This window comes from Astyanax mexicanus, chromosome 5 (genome assembly GCF_023375975.1).
Source record: "Astyanax mexicanus isolate ESR-SI-001 chromosome 5, AstMex3_surface, whole genome shotgun sequence".
Classification (NCBI taxonomy): Eukaryota; Metazoa; Chordata; class Actinopteri; order Characiformes; family Acestrorhamphidae; genus Astyanax; species Astyanax mexicanus.
This window is the reverse complement of record NC_064412.1, coordinates 48616993-48644545: the sequence shown is the minus strand read 5'-3', so window position 1 is coordinate 48644545 and position 27553 is coordinate 48616993. Positions and strand designations below refer to the sequence as shown.

At 39.9% G+C, this 27553-nt stretch overlaps 1 protein-coding gene across 1 annotated transcript in view; it reads left to right on the top strand.

The window, feature by feature from the left end:
* sned1 (sushi, nidogen and EGF-like domains 1) overlaps positions 1-27553 on the top strand; it is a 74591-nt gene that overhangs the window by 5080 nt on the left and 41958 nt on the right. Inside the window, exons 2-8 of the mRNA XM_022675471.2 lie at positions 13543-13830; positions 17073-17213; positions 20781-20943; positions 22586-22711; positions 23093-23206; positions 24238-24351; positions 27219-27344. Of these exons, the coding sequence (XP_022531192.2) occupies positions 13543-13830; positions 17073-17213; positions 20781-20943; positions 22586-22711; positions 23093-23206; positions 24238-24351; positions 27219-27344 (1072 nt within the window). The remainder of the gene's footprint in view (positions 1-13542; positions 13831-17072; positions 17214-20780; positions 20944-22585; positions 22712-23092; positions 23207-24237; positions 24352-27218; positions 27345-27553) is intronic.

Below are 27553 nucleotides of genomic sequence, written 5' to 3'. Positions count from 1 at the left end.
CAATCCAGGTTTCTGGTTTACAACACCACTGCGAAAGAAGCCAAAGGTAGTAGGCTGATGAACAGCCTAGATTTGTGAAATTACCATCATTTTTTCTCTCACTTTATTGATGTGCCACCTCTCAGAGTCTTTTAACTGGGCAAAAAAAAGTATTTGAATGAATCAAATAGGCATGTCTACAGTCCATCTCTCACCAAGAGGTACACTACTCAAAAGTAGCCTTTAAAAGCCTTTCATAGGGCAACAAAAGGAAACACTTTTATGCCCTCTGGTGGCAAGATCCAGTGTCTAACCACCGGGTGTAATATTTATTGAAGCAAGCCGTTAGCACGCCCGCTCAAATCTGTTTGTGTATGGTTTCAGTGTGTTCGGTATGTGTGTGTTTATGTGGAAGAGTGAGAGGGAAAGTGAGAGCCAGAGGCATGCCTGCTCGTGTGCGTGTGTGTGTGTGTGTGCTTGTGTGTGTGTGTGTGTGCTGGAGTTTGTGACCCTAAGTGGCATCTCATATATCAGAGTGATGTAAATATTCATGTGAGTTGGAGACAGGATGAGACGTGCAGCAGATATAAAATTAGATTAGCTTAGATTAGATTAGGTGCCTGTTTGCCAAAGACAAATAATTTAGTTAACTAGATAACTTAAAAAAAAAAAACTTTATGTATCCATTTCACCTCAATTTCAGAAAATAGCTGCAGAATCATCAGTGAATTTTTCATCAAGCAAGTTTTTGCCAACTTTTTTTTTGCTGACATTTGATGTGTATTAAAAACCTCAACTCAAATCAAACTTTTTGAAAAATATACTATAATGATTTTAATGCAAGAATGAATTAGAAAGGTTAATTTAACTATGAAAATGCAGGTTTTGAAAAATGGATGGAAAGTAATATATATAAATGATGATAAAGCGTAAGTGACTCCTTAAAAAAAAACCAGTACTTCCCTATACTACACTATACTGTACAGTATAGTTACTTCTGAACTATACCCTTTACAGCTGTACTCCCCTTTATATATTTATACTTCTATACTATTTTATAGCTTGAATATTCAATTGTGTAATCAGTTGGAAACGACGGGCCCTATGAATGATCCCTTTATGGCATACAGTTTTTGAAAATACTGGAGCTAAAGCTATTCTGAACAATTGCTCTGCATTGCGCTCACAGAACTGTCTGGTGTGTTTGCACTCCCATGTGTATGTATGTTGTACCTCATTGGGGGTGGCACAAACATTTCAGCTCACTCATTAGTTGGACCACTTCTCCATTGCAATCGACCACAGATTTGACCTTTTTTGAAGCTTAATAAAGCATCTTTTTCTTTATACAGACCTGTTTCTAGTCTGACAGAGTTGTCACAAAGTTATCATCCTAACTGAAATACACTGGGGGACTGACTGCATTTACAATGCTCCAACAGCTTCTAGTGTCTATGTACCTTTACATTAATCCAACAGTGGGGGACACAGGATGTCTCGGTTCAGTCCATTTTGTTAGATTTCTGTTCACGAAGCCAAGCACTTCTTTAAAGTTCATAAACAGACTGGAGAGCTAGCGAACCACGAGGAGACATTTGCTTAATGTTATAGAAAGTGTATTAGGATCGTATAGAAGCTTTAAAGGACAGGCACATTTGTGACTTAAAGCACCTTCTGAGCAGACTTACACTCGAACACTTTGGCTGGATGTATGCAAGTTCGAATCCTGGGTCAAGCTGTTCCTGCATCAGCAGCCAGAGTCAGAGAAAGAGTACAGTAGGTCATGCTGTTTCTCTCTGGGTGGGTAGAGTAGATGCTGCTTGACACAGGTTTCTGTTAGCTAATGTATCAGAGCTGGGGATCCGATGCTTTCTACTAAGTAAGTGGTGATGCTACCTAGTGATGCCTCAGTAACTGAGAGAAAAGAGGCGGAGTCTGACTTCACATGCACTGGAAAAGGCATGGGCTTGTCCTTACCCTCCTATAGTCAGGAGCATTTTAGTGATGGGGAATCCTAGTGAGTTTTTTTGGCTCAGATAAATTAATAAAAAATAGGAAACAGTTAAGAAAACAGGAAAATAGAGTATTCCTTTAAGCACAAATTCGCATCTAAAGGAGCCAGAGACTGACTTACATAGTTTCACAACACAGAGCGAGCGAGATTACAGGAGGTGTGTTTTTTCTCTCTCTCTTTTCCCTCAGCAGCAGTGCGCTGAGTGCAAACACAGGAGGTAACTGCAGGTCAATGGCAATCAGCCTTTAGAAGTCTCCAGTGCACTGATGTGTGTGACAGGCACTTAAAATTGCACTCCCAGAGCTCTTTAACATGCCAGAGCTTTTCAAACTGAGTCAATTATGCCTCGACTGCGCTGAACACCAGCCAGCCACATGTTCACCTCTGCCACGAGAGAAAGCCGCCTTGAACAGGTGAGATTTCGGCAGGCCCGCAGGAACAAATCCACATGGGTAATTTCTTCCGGGACGGCATTCCAGACCAACCGGGCAAAGCGACTGAAAATCTCTCAAATCAAACGATTCGCAGTGGTGCTTGAAACTGTCTCATGGTATTACTGTACAAGCTTTCCCTAAAGCAAAAGGAAGAATCTAGAGCTGCCGGCTTTTCCCAAAGCCTCTCTCGACTCTCTCTCTCTCTCTTTTTAAACATGTGTAAACTATTTACCTTCAAGTTGCTTATGCTTATCTTCATTTATTGTCTCTGAGGAGTAAAGATGAGCATATGATCTCCAGTTTGAAACAAATGTGTAAGAAAATGATTGAAATGTTTAAAAACAATGTTCCTCACAGAAAGAACCATTCAATGCATAGGAAGGAATTTCATTGTATGAAGGCTAAGAGCACAAGCCTAATCTGAAACCTCATATCTCCAATCCCTCAAACACACTGCATCAAAAACCATCATTCAACACCAACTGATAAAACCACATAAACAAGAGAGTACTGTACTAACCTTCATCACCAACAATCTCTACAATACAGAGTTACTATATTCACTAACACCACTTACAACTTTACTGTGCACAACACAAGCCTTATGTTCACCATGTCCAGAAGCTCCGCCCACTTCTCTACTACAATACAGAGTTACTATATTCACTAATACCATTTACAACTTTACTGTACACAACACAAGCCTTATGTTCACCATGTCCAGAAGCTCCGCCCACTTCTCTACTACAATACAGAGTTACTATATTCACTAATACCATTTACAACTTTACTGTACACAACACAAGCCTTATGTTCACCATGTCCAGAAGCTCCGCCCACTTCTCTACTACAATACAGAGTTACTATATTCAATAATACCATTTACAACTTTACTGTACACAACACAAGCCTTATGTTCACCATGTCCAGAAGCTCCGCCCACTTCTCTACTATAATATAGTTACTATATTCACTAATACCACTTACAACTTTACTGTACCCAACACAAGCCTTATGTTCACCATGTCCAGAAGAAGCTCCACCCACTTCTCTACAATACAGAGTTACTATATTCACTAATACCACTTACAACTTTACTGTACACAACACACGCCTTATGTTCACGATGTCTAGAAGCTCCGCCCACTTCTCTAAAGTGCATTATTTTTTTCCATCTATTGTATGATGTACTGTACTATACACACTTAAAGACTTTCTTTGTTGTGTAACAAAGTGAGTAGGGGGTATGAGCTTTAGGGGAGGGACGTACGAGCCCACACTGTCCCAAAAATCAACCCCCCACCAGCCCCCAGATGCCCCCATTAACCCTGGTCCATCCACAGTTTGGGTCTACACTCAGAGCCACAGCAGCCGCATTGCTGCTCTTTTGTTTTGTTATGGTTTGGGCCTGGGAGATTTCACATGTTACTGGGACCTTTCCTCACCCCCCCTCAACCCTCACCCCTCCCCTTCCTCCTCCTCCTTCTCCTCTTCAGCCTCAGATAACGAGTGCCGGGGTCTTCCCTCCGGACTCGTCCAGCTGCTGGCCTGAGCAGAGCCGAGATCCCTTTAACAGAACACAGATGCATCTGTGAAGTGTCTAAGAGATGCCAAACAATGTAGGCCCTCCAATAACTGCTTGTAGAAATCGGCCAGGAACGGAGAGATCGCAGAACGGGATTCCAAAGCTCAACCGGCGAAAAGCGGAGCTGAGCATCAAAGCAGATGTGCAAAGGAAGAGCGTGCAATTTAAAAAATGTGAAAAAAGTCCGCAGAGGATAATTCAAGCCCTGATTCATACATATATCAGTATTTCCTTTGGACAGGATCCCTGATAGTGGAATACACCTGTCCTGCTTATTGTGTTGTTCTAACTTATGTGATTAAAATCAATCTATTAAAAAAAACAAGTATTGATGGGAAAAGCCTAAAATGTGAAGGGCATGGAACTAAGACTGGGGCCAAAAAGTGCTATAAAACCCAGCTTTGAGCTGTGATTAAGCTCTGTCCAATCATTTTTTAATGGAATGAGTTAAGGTCAAGATTAGGTGGTGATAATCCAACATTTCCAGTAGCAGCTAGATGTTTCAAAATGTTGTAGAAAATCAGTCACCCCTAGTAGTGATACCCGTGACACTATCAGTTCAGTTTCCAACTTATAGCAGTTTTACAGCAGGATAATGCTCACCCACACACACAAGGGTTTCCCAGGAATGTCTTCACCAGATTATAACGCTTCCTTGTTCTGCCTGGTCTCCAGATTTATCACCAATCTAGTAATTATGGGAGCAGCTTGGATGCAGCTTTAGCTTCAATCCATGAGTGTAGAGTTACAGGATCTACAGGCCCAGCTGCAGCAACATATGTGGGTAAATATGCTGCAGGATGCCAAACAAACATGTACACCTTCATACCCAACCATCTCAATCTCATCTTGTATCCAGGGTAGAGGCTTCAACATGGTCTACTAGAGCCTTCTTTCAAGTACAGTACTAAACTTATTATTTCATACTAATATTGTAACCACTCTAATATATCATCATTGCATTTCAGCTATATTTTATTGATGAGTATTTATCTCTAGCCTTAGAAACAACAACAGGAACTTCCTAAAAATGACTAGAAATAGCAAGCAGAATAAATCTGAATGAATCCAGCGACTCAAAACATGTGTTAGAGCTTTTTGAATGTTGATGTGTGAAGCAGGGGTTTATAAACAGTGTAAGTGCAGATTTCCTTTATTCCACAGTAGAGATGAGTCAAAGCAGAGGAGTGGGAGCTGACAGCACAGCACATATCACAAACACACACACACACACACACACACAAATACACACACATAACACAAACACAACACACACATCTGCTAAAGCTCATCCTCGCCACTTCTACACTCAGCGTTTGCACAACTATCAAGAGGGGATCTTCATCCTCGAGGGATATTTACTGTCTCTTGATGTGCATTTTTAGTTTGACCCAGCTGAAGTGGCCAAAACAGCCAAAATATTACTGTAAAAGCAGGAAGTTGCAGATATGTGCACTGGAACATACACTATTTGGACAAAAGTATGGGGAAACTTGCTCAGTCATTGTTACTTCTGAAGTCAAGGGTATTAATAGAGTTTATTCTGGTTTTGTTGGTGTAGAGGAGTATATTTACATGTACTTTTAAATTCTGATTACTATAGGACATTAGTTTATTAGTTTATTACTCGTTTACATGAACTTGGGTAATCAGATAGTCGAAAACATTAAGCCTGGCAATAATCAGATCTTTGTTTTGCCACATGCCAATAAACTCAACTTAATCAAGCAACAAAAGGAACATATATATCAGCTAGAAGATTAAGGGCCCTATTGTACACCCTGAGCACCCCACCAAAGCATGTCTCGATGCTCTTTGCTATCTTACACCCCGTCAACACTCTATTTTTACGCCTTGTGCCAGCGCCATCAAAATAGCGTCAGAGTTTAGGAATAAATCTACACAAATCTAGTGAGGTGCGTTCAGGTAAATTTCTGGCGTGCACCACTTACTGATTAAAACCTAGACAACAGTCAGTCATCAGACTCCTATAAATGTACCTCTTTAAACACATATGATGCAGAGCGCAAAACTGACAAAGAATAAAATAACATTGCTGTTCCATTAAATCAGCTGCTGGTGTATCTTCACATAGAACATGTAGAACACACAGGTCAGTATCCTCTGCTGAGATGCACAAAAGCGCTGCACTGTTAAGATACGAACGTGACAATGATTAATTAAGAGAATTAGCACAGGCCTTTTGTTCATTTTAAACCGCATTACTCGTGATAGAAGGAGTCCTAATGAGAAGGTGTGGTCATTGGCCTTCCGAACTGGAGAGAAAATTGAATAAAATTAGAAATACATTATATTGGAGGTCATTGTTTTCACTCTAGTCACTCTAGTGAGTACTGGATGTTCATTGAGTTTTCTTGGGATGCCGACCTGCTGCGTTTTTTATCAATAGAGTGATCTGTTATACCTCCATAGACTATGCTTGTGTTTGGATCTGATTCAGAGGGGAACGCTCCAAAATTCATTTCCCTCCACTGAGCACCAGGTTATTTATCCTAGCACCGTGCCCCTCTCTGTATATTATTGAGAGATATGACAGATATGAGTGGGGCTGTGGAGGGTCAGGGGCTGGTACTGTGGACCAGACCAATGGTGTGAAGAAGGGGCTCAAACTCACACTCACCCTCGCACTAATGTACACACACACACATGCTTTCTCACTTTTCCTCAAGTAACAAGAAAGCACAGGATAAAAAAACATGCCAAAACGTTCAGTTCAGTGTTTTCCTGAGCTGATCTTTGGGCACCCTCTTTGTTTGGGGGGAGGATTTGTTTTGGCACGACTTTCCCCCCAGATGAAAGTTTATTTTAGTCTATAAATTACTCGCTTCCAAAGAAAACTAGCCTAGGAGAACCCCGGATATTTCCGGCAAAAGAATTCCCAAAAAACAACACCGGAGTGGATGAGTGGAGTGGCACGATGTAGGACTGTAGGTGCCTGTGTTGGCGAGAAAGTGAGCGCAAACTTTTCTATTACTCAGATTTTATAAATATGATAAGTGTGTATTTATACTTTTTATACTTTTTTTATTTAAATATTTGCAAAATATTGCGTTGGTTACAGTATATCACAGTTTCTTATATGTAACATATATAATAATATGTATACACATATAATATAATTATATATACAGTCATATGAAAAAGTTTGGGCACCCCTATTAATCTTAATCATTTTTAGTTCTAAATATTTGGGTGTTTGCAACAGCCATTTCAGTTTGATATATCTAATAACTGATGGACGCAGTAATATTTCAGGATTGAAATGAGGTTTATTGTACAGAAAATGTGCAATATGCATTAAACCAAAATTTGACCGGTGCAAAAGTATGGGCACCCTTATCATTTTATTGATTTGAATACTCCTAACTACTTTTTACTGACTTACTCAAGCACAAAATTGGTTTGGTAACCTCATTGAGCTTTGAACTTCATAGCCAGGTGTATCCAATCATGAGAAAAGGTATTTAAGGTGGCCAATTGCAAGTTGTTCTCCTGTTTGAATCTCCTCTGAAGAGTGGCATCATGGGCTCATCAAAACAACAAATGATCTATAAACAAAGATTGTTCATCATAGTTGTTCAGGGGAAGGATACAAAAAGTTGTCTCAGAGATTTAACCTGTCAGTTTCCACTGTGAGGAACATAGTAAGGAAATGGAAGAGCACAGGGACAGTTCTTGTTAAGCCCAGAAGTGGCAGGCCAAGAAATATCAGAAAGGCAGAGAAGAAGAATGGTGAGAACAGTCAAGGACAATCCACAGACCACCTCCAAAGAGCTGCAGCATCATCTTGCTGCAGATGGTGTCACTGTGCATCGGTCAACAATACAGCGCACTTTGCACTTAGGGAGAGTGATGCGAAAGAAGCCGTTTCTGCAAGCACACCACAAACAGAGTCGCCTGAGGTGTGCTTTTAAAACAATAGATCTACAAAGAAATTCCAGTAAAAAATTAACAGGTTTTACAGCTTTAAACGTTACAATCCCCACTGGAACTACCAAATTGATGACATCCCACTTCTACTGTACATCCCAGCCCCTGCGTTTCCTGTGTTTCCTGTTTTCTAACAGGCCAAACACTTCGAGCCAAGTCGTGTTTGCTCGCTCTCGCTCTCGGCCTGTGGTTATGTCCAATTACTGCGTCCTATATTTAATAAGATGCTTTGACACAGGGAAATTCATTCAATGGTTCATTCAACCTTTTCCAGATGCTCCTGGAGATCAGACGGGAACGCCAGTGTGCATTACAGCACGGCTCAATAACCTCCCGTTCAGAGCTCAGCACGATTCGCCATGCTAATTTAACAGTGCTGTAGACCCAAGTGTTACCTCCACCCACCACTGCCTGAAACCGTCCCCTTAGCACCAAACACTGAGCACAGTTTTACTGCTTCACAAGTTCTACTGTAGTTTAAAACAGGTCCTCTAAAGCTATGTTTAGACTGACATTTTTATTCCAAATTTTTGCATATCTAGATTGTGTCAACATACAATCTAGATTTTTTATAGTCTGAACAGCCAGAAACCACATAAAATGTAATTTTATAACCTTGATTCAAACTATATTTGGAGGTGGTTTGAAATGCGTCTAGGTGCTCTGGATGCTTAAATCAGATGCTTGAACCACAGCAACCCATGCAACTTGTGACCAATGTGTCCAATTTGATCACTTGTAAATAATAGTGCAGCCAGTCATATCAACATGTCAAACAAATCAACTATAGTCAAGCTCACAGGCTTCTCAGACAGGCTGGACTTGATAGCTATTATTTCTACACAGTCTTGGTCAGCGATCGAGAAGATCAGAACTTTTTACTCTTTTATAGCTCACACTGGGGGGCTTGCATCCCATCCTGCAGCCATTTGGAGCATTGGTTGCACATTTCCCAGCTGGCAAGAGATCAGCATTATTTTAAAAGTTGATGTGGAAATGAGTAAATTGAAATGGAAACAAATCCAAGACCACTACATCATCCAATCATTACGTACACAGTGATAAATGCAGAGTGGGTTTCATGATAGATCAGGTCTTAGACATGTGCAGATGCAACTCGGCTTTCTCAGACACATGATATCACGTTCAGTAGCTCCTCCATTTCCACTGGCTGTTGTGTTTATGAGGATCTCTTGAATCTTGAATCTTGAATCTCTCTCTGGTCTCTCTGTCTCTTTCTCTCTCTTGGTTGTCTGTGTGACCCGGCTGGCCGCTATTTGATTCTGTGGGTCTGAAGCTCATTCTGGAGTGGCGCTGATGCAAAAAGGGGAAGAGTGCGGTCAGCCAATTAACCCAGCGCCGCACTGCGCCAACCAAAACTTCCTCCCCTGTTTTTACAGCTAAAGCCTCCAAATTATGGCTTCCATACGAGCGCGAGTGCAAGAGCGAGAGAGAGGAGGCAGTAAGTGTTGGTTGTCGCTGTTGTCACTACGTGAAGCTGCTGCCAACAGCAGCCACAGGGGCAGCACAGGTCAGAGTGGCACCAAGAGGACAGCGGGGAGGGATGTCATGGATGGAAGAGAAGAGCCAAACTGTCTCCCAGTTTTGCTCACAGTTTTATTTCCTGTGTTCTTATTCTTACTCTTCTTTACTATGGAATATGTTAATGTACACAATAAGGACATAAAGTATTGGAACATCCTGCTTTTGTTGGAGTAACAATCTTGGAACATTGCTGTGAAGCTTAGATTGCATTAAGCAAAAAGAGTAGCATTTATAGTTGGACACCAGTAGTTGGTGTCCACAATCCCTTGAATGTATAGAGTATTTATTATTTAAAGAACCCTCATTGGCACTTCGTACTTCTTTTATATACATACTCCCATTATCCCAATTATGGCTTGTTTTTTATAGATAGTTTTGAACACCAGAATAGACAGGACAGGTGTATTCCAGTATCAGGGATCCTGCCCAAAGAAAACACTGATATATGTATGAATCAGAGCTTGTATTATCCTCAGAGGACTAAAAAAATACTGTAGAAACAGCCTCAGATTAGTTGTCCTTACAGACTACATTGAAATTTACACAGATTCTAAGCTTACATTTTCTCATTGCTGCAATTTTATTACTATAAAATCACCATTAATCATGATAATTCTAACCATCAGTACTATAACTAGAGAGTACATTCACTGCAGTAACTGGGAGTGGTATAGCAGCTCAGCTGGGTTGCTGTAATATATGCCTCACAATGCCTCATCCATTTTCATAAGGGCCCCAAAAGCATGGCTAAGGCCCCCCAAGAGGCCCTGGGGTCAAAGTCCCTAATAGTCAGAGGATCCCTAAAATTGATGGCCCATCGCAAAAAAATGTTTTGGGCCAGGGCTCCCTGACCTCAAGGGCCCCTGGGCACTGGCCCCACTGGCCCAGTCAGTAATCCAGCCATATTGCTAAGGTGTTGCTATGAAGTACGTGTTGGCTGCTAAGGTGCTTCTACAAGGTTAAGATTGGTTGGTTTGGTTATTAAGTTGTTGCAATACTTTAGCTGTGAGTGTTGCTAAGATGTTGGTAGATTGTTGGCAATGTGTTGCTTTGCTTTGTCACTTTCAGATTTAATTTTTTGCTAATCCTTTTGTTTAAATGTTAAAAAAGACATCAAGTCAAGTAGAGCAGTGGAACTGTTTTGATTGGAATGATAAAGCACTGTCCAATACTTTTGAACTGGATGATGTGGGGAGTTGGAGATGGGGCTGCTCTTGGAGAAAGCCTTCACTAGACAGTACTCTAACATGATACTCTTGAAGAGTGGTGTCCAGCATCTACACACTGTGCTGATCCTGTTTATAATGAAGGCCCACTCAACTGTCTCAGTCCGGTTTACGGTCCAGTTGACAGTGTGAAGCTTGTCTCAGCTGGCTTGACCTGATTCCTCCGACCCCTGCGCCTGGATTTCTGGATCCCGCAGTTACTCTGCAGGTGTGAGCGCTTCCTCTCCCCTCAGCCAGAGCGTCTATGGCTTTGGATGTTCGGTCAACAGAGACGCAGGTCAGAGCGGGCCGGGGATCGGTGAGCCGTGGTGAGTGGCGACCTGGCACGGGCCTGTGGACTTTAGAAACGGTTAAAGGGGGCCCGGCCCTTAAAATCACTTCCTGATCTGGCAGTGGATAGCAGCCAGGCCAGGTGTGAGGGTGCGGGTGCAGGCGAGGGGGAGTGAATGTGTAGTGTGTGTGTTTGTGTAGGTATGTGAGTAACGGAGAGGGAGATAGGAGGTTTGGAGTTTTCTCAGCTGTACACATGGACGTCTGTTGGAACAAGGCGGCTGTCTGTTCCCCGGTGGGAAGCGGATACTCCGGCCGCAGGAGCCGCCCCCTCAGCTTTGATCCTGCGACACCACCACTGCCTCAGAGTGTCAACACACTGCTGGACACCTCACCCCACATCCCCTTAGTCAGCATGTTCCATAGATCTGGCCCTCAGAGACGCACGGCTGAGGCTTCTGAATCATTCCTGCACTGTAACGACTAATTGGAGTATAAAAGCGATAGTTTATGGGGGAAAAGTACATCTGCACAAATTAACCTTGATTCCAAATCATCCAAGAAATGTTTGATGTTTGTTATTCCAAGCATTTCTTTTAGGTTTGCACTGGAAAAATCACACAAAATTAAATCAAATTAAATAAAATGAATTTGTTTGGCACTTTCAACTAATGTTGCATAGCAGCAGATGCTATGGTATTGCTAATTGGTTGGTAACTGGTCGCTGTGGTCCAAGGTGGTTTAGGTTGCCATGTATATGCAAAGGTGTTGCTATGGTAAAGCTGCTAAGGTAGTGACAGGTTGTTTCTATCGTCTGTGGTCTCCAAGTGTTTACTGCAGTAATGTGTTAGCTGCTATAGTGTTTTCTATGGGTTGCTAAGGTGTTGCTAGTGCATGCTAACTTATTATTGTGTGGGTTTTATGGGTTGGTAAAGGGTTGGTTACTAAGACTTTGACTAATGAGTTCCTAAGGTGTTGCTAGGCTGTTGCTAGGTGTTTCTATAGTATAGCTGTTAGTATACATTAACATTAGTATGTGGCTACTAAAGTATTACTGCACAGTTGCTATGATAAGGTGTTGCTAGGCTGTTGCTAAACAAATGCACATATACACTTCTAGTAAAAAATACGAGACCACCTAATGGTTTTCCCTTGATTATAACAAATTGAAAACCTCTGGAATATATATAATATAATCAAGATGGATGATCACAAGCCATCAAACCAAACTGAACTGCTTGAATTTTTGCACCAGGAGTGGCATAAAGTTATCCAAAAGCAGTGTGTAAGACTGGTGGAGGAGAACATGATGCCAAGATGCATGAAAACTGTGATTAAAAACCAGGGTCATTCCACCAAATATTGATTTCTGAACTCTTAAAACTTTATGAATATATACTTGTTTTCTTTGCATTATTTAAGGTCTAAAAGCTCTGCATCTTTTTTTTTTATTTTAGCCATTTCTTATTTTCTGCAAATAAATGCTCTAAATAGAAGAAAAAAATGGAATTTGGGAAAAATGTTGTCTGTAGTTTATAGAATAAAACAACAATGTTCATTTCACTCAAAAATATACCTATAAATAGCAAAATCAGAGAAACTGATTCAGAAACTGAAATAGTCTCTGTTTTTTTTTTCCAGAGCTGTATATAGCTGTATACAATCCCACATTGCATCAAACCAAAAAATCTTGTTTAAGTGGTGAAGAGGTGAAAGAGGGATTAAGAGGTTAAATTCTAGCAGAGAACTAGACTAATATTAGCAACAGTTAGAGTCCAGACAGGTGGGCAGTCATTAACTCTGAAAAAAGTAAAGGGGTGGAACTAGTTATGATTGGATTCATGGAGAACAGGTAATGTGATTAGTAGGTAATGAATCCAGCAGATCTGACTATAACAGCCTAACTAAAAGTAAAGAGCCAGAAGGTAACATAGACAGGAAGACAATCTAAAATGCACTGCCATGTAATCGTGCACATGGCATCTCATGATATGATATTATCATGATACATTTCCCACGATTACTCTGATATAACAATACTGTGATTCTGCGATAAAAACTATTCTCTTCTAAACTTTGCGGCATCTGTGTTACTGAAGAGGATGAAAAACTCCTAAGTTTCACAGAAATTGACAACCAATATTCTTCACCGCAGGTTTACCCTTTTCATTTGATTAGAGCCACCACATGGAGTAATGAAGCAGTAACTTTAGTTAATCAAATTGGGGGGGCTAAGTCTTGGAGAGTTTAGAGCGCCTATGTTTCAATAAAAATATCCATATTTGAAGCCTCATATCAATAGTGTATCGCAAACAAAAATGATACAATATATTGCAATGTCAATGTTTTGTCCCATTTCTATTGAGTGAGCCTTTAGTGTAGTCCACTTCCTTTCATTTGGATGACTGACCCCACTTTTGTACTCATAAGACACTTGACACTATATTAATAAACATCTGTAACATGAGTCAACTGTAAGTCACTCAGTGAGAACAGACTGCTCTGAACCTGCATGTGTTCTGTTCTTGTTTTATTCAGGTAAACAACAACGGTCTGGTCTCCTTTCTGAGGGAAGTGTCCCAATTCACTCCAGTGGCTTTCCCCATCGCCGGAGATCGACGGGTGGTCGCCCCATTCTGGGCTGATGTGGACAACCGACAAGCTGGGAAGGTGTTTTACAGAGAGAGCAAAGACCCTGCCATCCTCAAGAGATCTACAGAAGATATCCATCTATATTTCCCAGAATTCCCCTTGTTCTCAGCCACTTGGGTCCTCGTCGCCACATGGCATCAGGTCACATATTTTGGTGGGAGCTCAATCACTCCGGTAAGGGCTCCAGAACACTAGCGCTGTGTTTTCTAAGCGTGGTCTGAAATAAACTTGCACATTATCAGCCGTGGTCTGGAGTAACCTTGGGCTTTTTAGTCATTTCCTTCCTTAACACACCCATTTAACCTCATCAAGAGCTTGTTAATGAGCTGATGAGTTGACTCAGGTGTGTTGGGAACACATAAAACACAGGAAAACACAGGCGCAGCAAATAAGTCATAGGGCAGGGGTGGGAAGCTGTGGTCATTGAGGGCAACATGCAGCAGACGTTGGTGATTTTCCTTCTTTAATACCTATTAAATCTAATAGTTAGTAGGGGTTATGTCATGCAAAAACACCATAAACATTATAATAGGTCAAAAAAAAAGCATGTCCTAACATTTATAATACATTTTGCAGAATATCCATTATTTTACAGGACAGTTGGAAGCCCTAGTTAAGAATAGGGCTGGACAATATCATAATCATCTATATATCTGAATATATTTTGTGTAAGATATAAAAAAAAACATATTCATAGTATTGCACTTTCCAACCAGCTAATAGAGAACATTATAAGTTAGTTTTAAAAAGGTTCCAGAAAGGTTAGCCATTAACATTATAGAACTAATGTTTCAGGAATGTTTTAAAAATGTATGATAAAATAAAGGTTTGCATCTTAACGTTATTAGAACATTTCCCACATAACATTCCTAGCTTGATAAATACTAACATTATGAAAATGTTAAAATAACAGTCCCAAAACTAAAAATTTAAACATTGACACAAGTGACATTGCAGTGATGTTACGAGAATGCTGCTGTGTTGTTTAAAAATGTATTTGGAATACATTTAAAAGACTACAGTTTTGTGCAAATTTCTTCAACAACATCATCCAGTACACTTTGTTGAGTCAATGGAATATCACTAAGAGTGTGTTTGTTTTAGTGTTAAAATAAAAGTATTTAAAATGACTTTGAACAACATATTTATTTAGTATATAAATAGTAAATATATATTCTCCTGATCTTGGTGTTACAAATAAATATTAAAAATAGACACTGGGCTTTGTTAAGGCTTTCATCAAATCGTATTATAAAACAAAATTTCTCTGAAGCATAATCATATTACACAGCCCTATTTAGTAAAAAATGTTTTAATTCGAAATACTTGTGTAAAATACTGGCTTAAAACTTATTTACTCATATTTAGCAGGCTCACTTACCTAGTTACGATTGTCCAAAGTCTACCTAGATTCCCAGGTTGAACTCTTTGAGCAATTTAGGCAGTTATTTGGGGTTATGTCACCTATTTACTCAGCATGTGAGTTAGCAGTGTAAAACTAGCTGTTATTTTATGTAGCGCTTAAGTTAGTTAGCTTACCTCAGCCAACTCTCTCCAGGTAGCTAACCTAAACTAGCTAGCAAGCTTTTGTTTGGACAAAAAATTAGCTAGCTGGCTCACAATAGCTACACTTTGGCAGAGGGCAGCTAACAAGTTAGATAAACAAAAATGTGTGTGTCTCATTCAGTTTGATAAATTAGTAATTAAGGTACAGTCTGTACAAACAATGTTTTTTATCTAGTGATTATTTTAGACACTAGCTAGCATTAAGTACTTAGCTAGCATTAGTAATCTATCTAGTCAGTTAACTAGCTAGCTAACCAGCAACACCATTTAGCTAAGTTAGTTAGTTACATTTGGGGTATAAGGTGAGAAAAAGACTCTTATAAAATACAAAGTCCAAATATTTAAACAGAGAAGCTGAAACTGAACATGGCTTCCTATTACCAATTTTTTTTTTTTTTTAATTTAATTAAAATAATTAATTAAAATTTAATTTAATTTTTACATTCTATCTTAAATAGCACATTTACTTTTGAACTATTCTACTATGTAACGTTTAAACCATCAGAAAATAGGGAAATAATGTATTTTTTATGTGGTATTGTTTTAGAAAGAATGCATTATCAAAACAGATTATTTCACATTGCAAAGTTTTCTATCAAATACAATGTGCTCCAGTGTGTCGTGTAAATGAACATGATTTCTAGATTCTTTATTTATTTTATTTTATTTTTTCACAATATTTCACACTATAAGGTGCACTTAAAATCCTTTAATTTTCCCAAAAAGCCACTCCGCTGAAGTACAGCATTATACAGGAGTTTCAGTTTAGTTTTCCAGCACTGAGGCTGGAGCAGTATTGGTATTAGCTGCTTACTGCGCTTTCGCAGTTTAGAGGTGAGTGTTATCAGACTGTAGCCTGCTGCTAACCTCGGCTAGCACTGCTGGAGCAGTATTAGCATTAGTCGCTAACCATGCTAAGCGCTAGCTCTTTCACCGTTCAGAGGTGAGTATATCGGACTGTAGTCTGCTTGTTTACCAAGTTAAAACAAGCTACGTGGGACAAACTAATAGCTAATATCTCCCTGGCTTCCCGAAACACTTAGGGTTCCTCAGTATAATGCTGTTGGGTGGCATTTACTAGCACTATCCCCAGCTAGCACTAGCGGTTAGCCGCTAATGCTGCTGCAGCCAGCCTTAGTGGAAATTTGGAAATCTAAGCTTACTGTAAATAAAAGAATGTGCTTAACTTTACTCACTTTTTAAGCATTACAGTTTTGTTTACTTAGCTTGACCTGCTGAAGGAAAATGGTGACACCCCTGTTCCTTATAATCCAATGCGCCTTATGTATGAAAATAGACCAGAAAATATGCATTTTGACAGTGCACCTTATAGCCCAGTGCACGTTATAGTGCGAAAAATATGGTAATACATTTATTTATTGTACAATAAACAGACATAACTTTGTGTTTACTTAACTTCCTTTACTTAAATTGGCCAATATATTTTGATGTTAAAAAAACTGTGGGATTTTACATGATTTTTATATTATTATATATTTTTTTGTGTTCCAAATCCAGTGTCTAAACAATATTGATAATTCAGTGTTCATTGTTTTTTAAATGTAAAGTATAACTGCATTATTATACTTTTGTATCATTATTATATTGAAGACAATAGATTGAGTCAGCAAACCTAAAATTGCATGATTAAATAGCCTAAATGCTTTTCTTTTTTAAATAATTGTTTGCAATTAATTATCCAGTGGTTTAAATAATAATAATTTTGCTTGCCAAGTATGCTGTGTACTTCTGAGTTGTATGTAGCAGATATACCTGTTAAACTGCTGTGAATATTTGAACATGTATATGAATATAAAAATGAATATACAATATGTTTGCTCTTTTTAAAGGTGAACACCTTCCAGGTAGTGCTGATCACAGACAGCAAGCTTTCATTCACCATTTTTCACTACCACAACATCACCTGGACCACAGGAATGCATGCCAGCAGTGGGGGTGATATCGCCGGCCTGGGTGGAATCGCTGCACAGGTAGTGTCCCAGTTCAACCTAATTCACGCACAGACTGCTCCTTTATTCTGTAGCTCTATTTATGCAGATTCACTACATGTCTAAATGCACTGCCTGGCCAAAAAAATAGTCGCCACCTGAATTTAACTAAGTAAATGATCTGTGGTTGCTGCAGTTGGTCTGCAGGTCTAGGTTCAGCAACAGTATGTGCTGAGAGAATGAGCTGACTATCTGAATAAATTGAATATAGACCAGGTTATTCCATTAATAGATTTTTTTCCCCTGATGGTACGGGCATATTCCAAGATGACAATGTCAGGATTCATGGTGCTGGAATTGTGAAAGAGTGATTCAGGGAGCATGAGATCATCATTTTCACACATGGATTAAGAGTTTACCACAGAGTCCAGACCTTAACCTCATTGAGAATCTTTGGGATGTGCTGGAGAGGACTTGTGGTCAGTGGTCAGACTCTACCATCATCAATGCTGCTGCAAGATCTTGGTGAAAAATGAATGCAACACTGGATTGAAATAAAAAAATCATATAACAAAAACAAATAAAACAAAAATCAAAACAAATGAACGTGTGCCTCAATCAAAGCTAAAAGTGGTTCAACCAAATATTAGAGTGTGTGACCTATTTTTTGGCCAGACAGTGTATTTGTGGACAGAATAAGTTGAAGCTATTGCTGACACAGATGTGCAAATGCACACACATTCATACACACACACACAGCTTGTCTAGTTCCTGTACAGAAGTACTGCCAATAGAATAAGACTCTTTGGAGCAGATAAACAAATATGAACCTATTAGCACCATGCTTAAAGCCAGACGTGGTCTACCGAGGGCTATAAATTTTGTTCTCTGGAATGATGGTGCTCCATCCAATACTTTTAGGAATGAAGACACAGCCAGACACACTACTGTGCCTAATAACTGATAAAACAGGACTATTAGAAATACTTAGACATAACAATTAGATATAATACACTGTAATTAGTAGGATTAAATGTATGCTAATTAAGAGCCTCTGGTGTGTTTGATGACTAATTAAAACACTTTATACAAATCCCTGCCAGAAAGTAGATCCCCTCTTAGGATTAGGATTTCCTGTGGAATTATAATTCTCAAATAATTAGATCTATGTGACACTTGCCTGGTAATGTGAACGTAGCCTATGAGTAAGTATTTAGAAAAAAAATAAACAAAGAGAAAAACTTTTTAAAAATTTCAAATTTTCTTCCAACTTATCTGGCCAATTGTCCCACCCATTTAGCTACTACCCAGCTATGTATACCCTATCACTATTGATGCCACAACACAAGGAGGGTGAAGACTAGCACATACCTCCTCCGAAACATGTGAAGCCAATCACCGCCTCTTTTCAAACTGCTGCTGATGCAGCATTGCCGAGTAGCATCACAGCGCACTTGGAGGAAAGCGCATCGACTCTGTTCTGATACATCAGCACACAGGCGCCTTGTCTTGATCGAAATGACCCTAGGTAATAAGAGTAATAAGAGGGAAGAGCGCCCTTTTCCCACCCAGAGAGCGCAAGGCCAATTGTGCTCTCACAGGGCTCCGGCAGCTCATGGCAAGCTGCATGACTTGGATTCAAACCAGCGATCTGTCGATCATAGTGGCAGCACTTTTTAGACTGCTGGACCACTTGGCAATCCTCGACAAACTTTGATTTTAAGGAAAAAGAACAGATTGGGAATTGTTATATAAAATTATTTCTTTTATTTCTCTAATATAAAGATATTGACCTTTTTATCTTTTACCTTTTACTTTACCTTTTACCTCTTTTACTTTTTACCTTTTTTCATTTCTACACAGTAAAATAAACTAAAATATAATTAGCAAAAATAAGATCTTATTACTTTGCCTTGTTGGCTTTAGAATGCAGCCACACTCTAATGCCTAAGCTGTCGTTTTTGTTTTGTTTTTTTCCAGTGAAGTGGGAGGGGCTAAGCTACTATTTTTTACTCTTGTAAACTTGTTCATTGGCTGGTTTGTGGTATATTCCGATCGTCAAGAGTTAGTCTCAGTTTGTGTTATTTGCAAAAATACATTTAAAAAAAGGAAATACCGTATTTTTCGGACTATAAGGCGCACCGTATTATAAGACGCACTATCAAAGAACGCCTATTTTCTGCTATTTTTCCATACATAGGGCGCATCGCATTATAAGGCGCGTTAAGTGACACTAGAAAGGGTGCCTATATCAAAGTGAACAGGGGTGGCGCCATGTTTCCCTTCCCCCACCGGGGGTGGTCGCTTGCCGGTGGAGCGTCTCAGTATACAAAATATAGCTCTTTCAAAGTCAAACGAGTGCTGGATATTAATCTACACAGATTCCTCTCCTGAAAACTGTTTATTTGGGTGAGTAACGTGCTTCAGTTTATTTACAGTAAGCTTAGATTTCCAGATGTCCACTAAGGCTTGCTGCACCAGCGTTAGCATAGCTATCCGCTAGCACGCTAGTTAGTCACCTAAACTAGTAAAGTTAACCCAAACTTAAACGACAGCGTTACACTGAGTAATCCTGCGTGTTCTGGTAAGACAGTGAGATATTAGCTAGCGATTCGTCCCCCGTAGCTTGTTTTAACACTGTAAACAAGCAGATTACAGGCTGATAAAACTCACCTCTGAGAGAGTTAGCGCTTAGCATCTAGCTAATGCTAGCCAGGCAAAGCAGCACAGACTTACAGGCCGATAACTCACCTCTGAACGGTGAACGCTTAGCGATTAGCATCTAACTCTAATAATACTGCTCCAGCAGTATTAAAAGTGCTAAATTTAGAAAATACTGATCTCTGAACAGTGAAAAAGCTAGCTAGCTAAGCGGTTAGCATCTAGCTAATGCTATTTATTGCTGCTCCAGCCTCGGAGCGGCACGGCTCTGCACGGAGTGTGTGTTTACTGCTCCTTACACCTGACGGGTAAAATTTAGATAATACTGATCTCTGAACAGTGAATAAGCTAGCTAATGCTATTTGCTGCTCCAGCCTCGGAGCTGCACGGCTCTGGACTCTGTATAGCACTGAAACTCTGTATAACGCTGCACGGAGTGTGTGTTTACTGCTCCTTACAACCTGACGAGTAAAATTTAGATAATACTGATCTCAGTGAATAAGCTAGCTAGCTTAGCGGTTAGCATCTAGCTAATGCTATTGCTGCTCAGCCTCGGAGCTGTACGGCTCTGGACTCTGTATAGCACTGAAACTCTCTATAACGCTGCACGGAGTGTGTGTTTACTGCTCCTTACAACCTGACGAGTAAAATCCATACAAAAGGCGCACCGTATTATAAGACGCACTGTCAATTTTTGTGAAAATTAAAAGTTTTTAAGTGCGCCTTATAGTCCGAAAAATACGGTACATGATGTCTATTGTAATGGATGCAGGGTTTAAAAGGGTTATTATAACTGAGTTAAGAAGGGTTTGTAGTGGATGTGTAATTGGAAAGTCTTGGATTAATGTGGGTGAGTTTTCAGGACTGGTGAGAATCCTAAACATGCCAAAATTTTATAAACGCAGGCGGCTCTGAGAGAACTGTCCCACCTCTACCCTCTCTTCCTAGGCAGGTTTTAATGCCGGAGATGGAAAGCGATATTTCAACATTCCTGGCTCACGCACAGATGATGTCGTGGAGGTAGAGACCACCACAAACGTGGGCTATCCAGGCCGCTGGGTCTTCCGCATTGATGATGCCCAGGTGCAGGTGGGCAGCTGCAATGACTCAGGTAAGACATGTGAAAGAAAATCAGACAAAGTTCTTTTACTTTTGGTTGATAGTAAAACATTTACTATGTTTTAATGTTGCTATTCTATTCCTTTCTAGCACTGAGGATACCATATAATGAAGTGTTTCAGGTGTTATTTTAAGGTGTCTTAGGCAGGCCAGTCCAACACTCTTTGGATTTTGGTACATTTCCTGTCCCACCACTTAAATTTCAAATGTACGTATCCAAAATATCTAAATGACTATTTTTTGTGAAAAACGTACTTGTTATAAGACAATATGGTGGAAAATTAAACTCCTTAGATATTATTCAAAAGACTGAATACCTTTGGACCACCTCAAAAAATAGCCGTTTTCTCTTGTCCCACACATTGGGTGACTCCTTTGGCAAATTTAACAAATAAAATAAGCCCTAAATAAATTACTTCCTCTTGTATATTGTTGATATGCATCTCCTTCACTTATGAAAACAACTTCTTTGCTCTACATTGTATTGCATGTTACAGTTTTTATGCTATTAAGTTGTGTCCCACAACATGCGGGCAACCCTGTTACCATAGGGAATTTTACCTGGCAGAGAAAGACTTAAAAATATTTGCCTACTGGCACAAAGGAAGTTACATCACAAGGACTTTTTCTGCATTTCCACATGGCAAGACCAAGAGTAAGTGCTCTAACAATTTTCAAGTTTTTTTTTCAAATATGTTTGTCCGAGTTGTGTGTGTCACTCAGTGAACGCAACCCTGTTACTCATATTGTAAGACTAATAATGAGTAGAGTCAATTTTTTCTTTATATACTTATATAACCATGTTTGTCCTTGATCTTGTATACATAGCTAAATTTTACAGTTAGCATCTGTTCCTGGGATAAACCACAACTTAGCCTAGATTTGCAACCCTGTTACTCGCAACCCTGTTACTGTAAGTTACCAAATATATTGCACAATCTAATAAAAAAACTGCTTTGATACCTGAGCTTGATGAATCAAAATTTTGATAGTCCATTACTTGTATTTAATAAATATATGACTAAAAATGATCAAATTGAAGATCACATTTTCAGAAGTGACCACCCCTGAAATGTACCAAAATCCTGGAATGTCCCCTTTATCCACAGCCATGCCTTTTTTTGTAATTTGTGCAGCATGTGGTTTTGCATTGTCTTGTTGGAAAATACAATACAATACACATTGTGCATTGCGTATATGTTGCTCTAAGAACTCTACATACATTTTTGCATTAATGCTGCATTACAGAAGCATACTGACACACCCGAAAATCATAAAAGAACCTTGCATATTCTTTCCAATCTTTCTTTGGAAGACTTTTTTTAAACATTTCAATAATTTTTTCACACATTTTTACAAACTAACGATCCTCTGTCCACCTTTACTTCTCAAAGACTCTTTTGTATCAAATCATGCCTCAGTCCTAACCTTTTTTGGAATGTGCTCCAGGTCTGACAACAGGAATAGACATATATTTATAAATTAAATTAAGTTAGGCAGATAAAACTGAAAATATCATATATTTGTATGGTTTGAAACTTTCATACTTTTGGAAAAAGTGGTTTGCAAAGCTGTAAAATCCCAAATATGTGACTACTACACTTCTAAAACTCCACTTCTCCTTTTTACTTCAGCTTCTGTCTGCCCAAATCTGAGGCCCTGTCTGAATGGCGGCCGCTGCATTGATGACTGCATCACTGGAAACCCTTCCTTCACTTGCTCTTGCTTGGCTGGCTTCACTGGGCGCAGGTGCCAGATAGGTATGAGAGTGAGGACACCCCTCAAACACATATGCGCACACACACACATATGCACACACACATATAATATAGCTTGAATTCAGCCTCCATCGTCCTCGCCAGGAAAGAGGAAGTCAGCTTGTAAAAGCAAGATTCCACCCCTCCAGCCAGGGGGACAACCTGAGGGAGCAGCTCCGCTCTGGTCACATCTGCTTGTAATACGCATACCAGCGGACCCGTCCAACGTTTCGCTGTGGTCAAATCATTACCTTTCCGCTCGTCCCCTTCACTGGAGGATTCCCTTATGTTTTCATTCCTGTGTGCACGTATAATAAGAGTCACATGTCATATGTGAAGGCCTGTCCTCTCTCTCTCTCTCTCTCTCTCTCTCTGTTTGAGTAGAAGTGGATGAGTGTTCCTCGTACCCGTGTCAGAATGGAGGGACGTGTGTGGACCGGATCAACAGCTTCATTTGCCAGTGTCCACCTGGGTTTACAGGAAGCTTGTGTGAAACAGGTAAATCCAAGCCCCCCCAATAATGTAAAAAAAAAACTCAAATGTTTGTGTGGTAAAATTTTGTACAGTTGTCCAAAAAGTACTGTAAAACATGTTTCTTCTGAAATTAAGGTTATAAAAATGTTTATCCTGCTTTTGTTAGAGCAACTGTCACCCTACTGGAAAAAACAGCTCATACCAGCTAAAGCTTGTCAAGCTGGTTGACCAGCTTTACCAGCTTAAGCTGTGTTTTGGAACCTGGTAACTGGTTTCTAGCTGGTAACTGGTTCATAGCTGGTCAGAACATCTAAAACCATCTTGTAGCTGGTTTGCACCTGGTAACTGGTTTCTAGCTGGTAACTGGTGTATAGCTGGTCAGAACATTTAAAACCAGCTTGTAGCTGGTCTGTACCTGGTAACTGGTTTCTAGCTGGTAACTGGTTCATAGCTGGTCAGAACATCTAAAACCAGATTGTAGCTGGTTTGCACCTGGTAACTGGTTTCTAGCTGGTAACTGGTGTATAGCTGGTCAGAACATTTAAAACCAGCTTGTAGCTGGTCTGTACCTGGTAACTGGTAGCTGGTTTTAGATGTTCTGACCAGCTATGAACCAGTTACCAGCTAGAAACCAGTTGCCATGTTCCAAAACACAGCTTAAGCTGGTAAAGCTAGTCAACCAGCTTGACGAGCTTTAGCTGGTGTAAGTTGTTGTCCCACAGTGTAAAAAGTGAGATGCACAAGAGTGAATGAAGCAGGTTGTGAGGGTTCAAGAGTTCCATAAGCACTTCACCATGCTATGACCTCTCTCTTTCTCTCTCTCTCTCTCTTTCTTTCTCTCTGTCCTCCCTCCCCTGATGCTCTGCTGGCTGCAGCCTCCCTCTCGTTCCCACAGTCCAGCCTGCGGAGATGTATCAAACCTCTAATACCTTTCACAGCCAGAAGCGCATACTTTCAGAGTGAGGGGAATGGCGTGGCGGATATATTAATCAGCTGAGTAAATATCCCGTGTGTGTGTGTGTGTGTGTGTGTGTGTGTGTGTGTGTTGCCTGCAGACATTGACGAGTGCCAAGAGAGTCCATGCCTCAACGGAGCGCGGTGCATCGAGGGTGTCGGCAGCTTCACCTGTGAATGCCAGGCAGGTTACACCGGGCCCGTGTGTGAGACAGGTGAGCGTGACGTGCGGTGCGGGTCACGCAGAGGTCAGTGGGTTCCTCTGGGAGATCTTACTGAGGGATGCTTTCTGCATCTGGCCTGTTACTATTCATCTGGCAGATTACTTCTCTTTCACATAGAATTACTAAACTCTCACAGACTTCCACAACATCCACAGGTTTATGTGTGCATGTGGTGTGGGTACTGTATATTGGTGCCCACAATGTTGATTCTGACAAGCCCACTGTATCTGGTGTATAAGTAAGTAAGTGAGTAATTCAGCAGGACAGCTAATAATTAAGAAAATAAGTAAGTCAGTAAGTAAGAAAGTCAGTAGATACAAAAAAAAATAGTTCAAGGAAACAAGCAAGTAAAAAAGTAATGGTAACACCTTACAATAAGGGTCACAAATAATAGTTTTTTACATTAATAAACATTGGTAAATGGTATAATAATGGTAAATGGTATAATAAATGGTAAATAATGTCTCAGCTAATTATTAATTGACACTAATTATTAGTTAAGACACTAGTTATTAACCGTTACTAAATTACAATATTTTAGAATGTTGTAAATAACAATGAATGAGACATTGGTTAAGTGTTGTTATGATTAATAATATCTTAACTAGTGTCAATGTAGAATTTGTTGCGACATTCTGATGTAAGTAATGTTAATTAATGTACCCTTATTGTAAAGTTTTACCTAAATAATTCAGTAAGAAAGTAATTCACTAAGCAAATACATCAATAGGCCAGCATGTAAGGCAGTAAATGAATATTTAAATAACATATAGTTTAATAAAATTATTGTTTAATATTTTAAATGTTCTAAAAAACAAAAAACAAAAATAATAAACCCATTGCTGTGAGGATTTGATTGCATTCAGTGACAAGATAGCTACAGTAAGTGTTGGTGAGGTCAAGATGTTCTGAATAATCACCATCCTACTTCATCACCAATTTTCCATCTTATCCCATACAAAATTATTTGATGGAGCTCCATCACCCCAGAGAAAACAGTTCCACTGCTCCACAGCTCAATACTGGGGGCTTTATACCCCTCTGGCTCACACTGTGCATGGTGCCAACACGTTTATACTTGAGTCCTCTTCCCAGATCCACAGTGGCACGAGTGTTCAAAGAATTTGTGGAAGAAGACTGGTATTACCATCCACAGTGGACAGTGCAGTGAGTGGTAATGATGGTGCCCAGCTGTGTCTGGCTAGAATTGTCCATGTGAACAGATAAGCAACTCTAGCTGAACCCTGCCCACACATTTCACAGCTCAGTGCAGGACTCTTTATCTTCTATGGGACATGACAAAAGCAATGAATGGGACTTGATACTAGTATCTCCCGAGTCATGACATTTAGCAAACTAACACTGCAGCACATTGAAATGACTGAGCTTGAAAGCATGTAATAGTGCTATTAAAACTTTAGCACTTTTATATAACAGCACTTCTCAAGCTTTAGGCTACTTCTGCCAAAGCACCTCAACTACCACATGTGGCAAAGCTTGCTGGCTTGTTTGGGGTGTGCTGGTTTGAGGTCATCTGTTTTATGGTGGCAGTTCAGTGTGCAGTGGTGTTGGTTTGGATGTGGAGACATTTATACTTTACCTCTTAAAATGACTTATAATTTAGAGAATTCAGTGAGATTTGAGGAAAAACACTGGGGAGCCCTATCTTAAACCCTGTGCAAGGCGTGTTGCAATGCTAATTGCTATTTTACACCCCACCAACACGTCCTGAACCTGCGTTATTTAAATAGAAATGGTGCTTGGTGGGTGTGGTGGTCTTAAAATGAGGTGTGTTCAGTTAATTTTCTGCCGTATTGCTATCTTTGCAACAGAAATGCACAGATGCACATGAATCCACTCATGTTTCATCTGCTGAAAAGCATTGGACATGTCCAGGCAGCTGCACCCCTGAAATAGCAATGCACCAAAGTCAGAGTGCACCTCGCTCTTAAAGGAAAAGGCAAGTGACAGTTTATTGCAAGTTATGCCCAAAACAAACCCATGATTAATTTTGAGAATTAATATATGACTTTTGCACAATTTGAGCCACACAAGGTGTACTTTTCCCGTCGTTACGATAGAAAAGACACACTGACATGCTCTAAATCAAGCTGTATGGTGCACGGTTGATGGCTTGCTTAAAGATTGCTAAAACAGGGCCCTGGATGTGCCATGATGGTCATTTAAATTGGTCTATATAGGGGTATAATGTCCTCCAGCACTCTGAGCTGTGGAACAGTTGAATGCTTCTCAGAAATAGTTGTGTTTTATCCAGTATTTTAGATAGGATGAGTCGGATAGCTGGGGGTCAAATGATCGATTGATATTAAAGTATTGACATATTTTGTTTCGCAATACTGAATACAATTGTAAAAACACAATATTGATGTAATATATGATTGATGTTGGTGTTTCATTTTGTGTTATGTTTAAACCACACCTACTAGTAGCAGTGTTGTATTCTGTCATTACATTACTATTATTAATTGAATATATGCCTTCCATGGACAGTAGAGACAGTTCAAGCAACAAAATACTTCATTATAAAAAAAAGGAATGAGCATGTGTCCCAATAGTTTAATCAACATAGTCCATATAGTTAAAGACTGAAGCCTGAAACTGTTGTTTCTGTTGGCTGTGTGTATTTCATGAACCCTTGTTTCTACATAAGACTGGATTACTCTTAATACTACACACCTGCTCAGTTACTGTTACTGTACACCTGCATGAACTCTAAGACATCCGGAAGTCTTAGGACAACAGAGCAAAATCAGTTCAGAGCTCTTCCAAAAGATTAACTCCCTAAAGGTCCCTGCATGAGTGACTGATGAATGAAACTTGTGTTTTTGTGGATCCAGACATTAACGAGTGTGAGTCCATGCCATGTCTGAACGGAGGGGTGTGCGAGGACCGGGTGAATAACTACACCTGCACCTGCTTGGCTAACTTCACTGGACGCCACTGTGAGACACAGATAGAGACAGGTGAGCTCTCTTTGGAACACCAGCCATTAAGCATAATCCACCTGTTACACCCATTGACACTAATACATACAAAATAGTGTGCCAAGTAGTTGCTTGTTGCAATGGAATTAACTGACAGGAGGCTCTAGTACTCTGTTGGATCCTCTAGCCTGGATACAAGATGAGATTAAGATGGTTGGGTATGGAGGTGTACAGTTTCCGTATGGCAT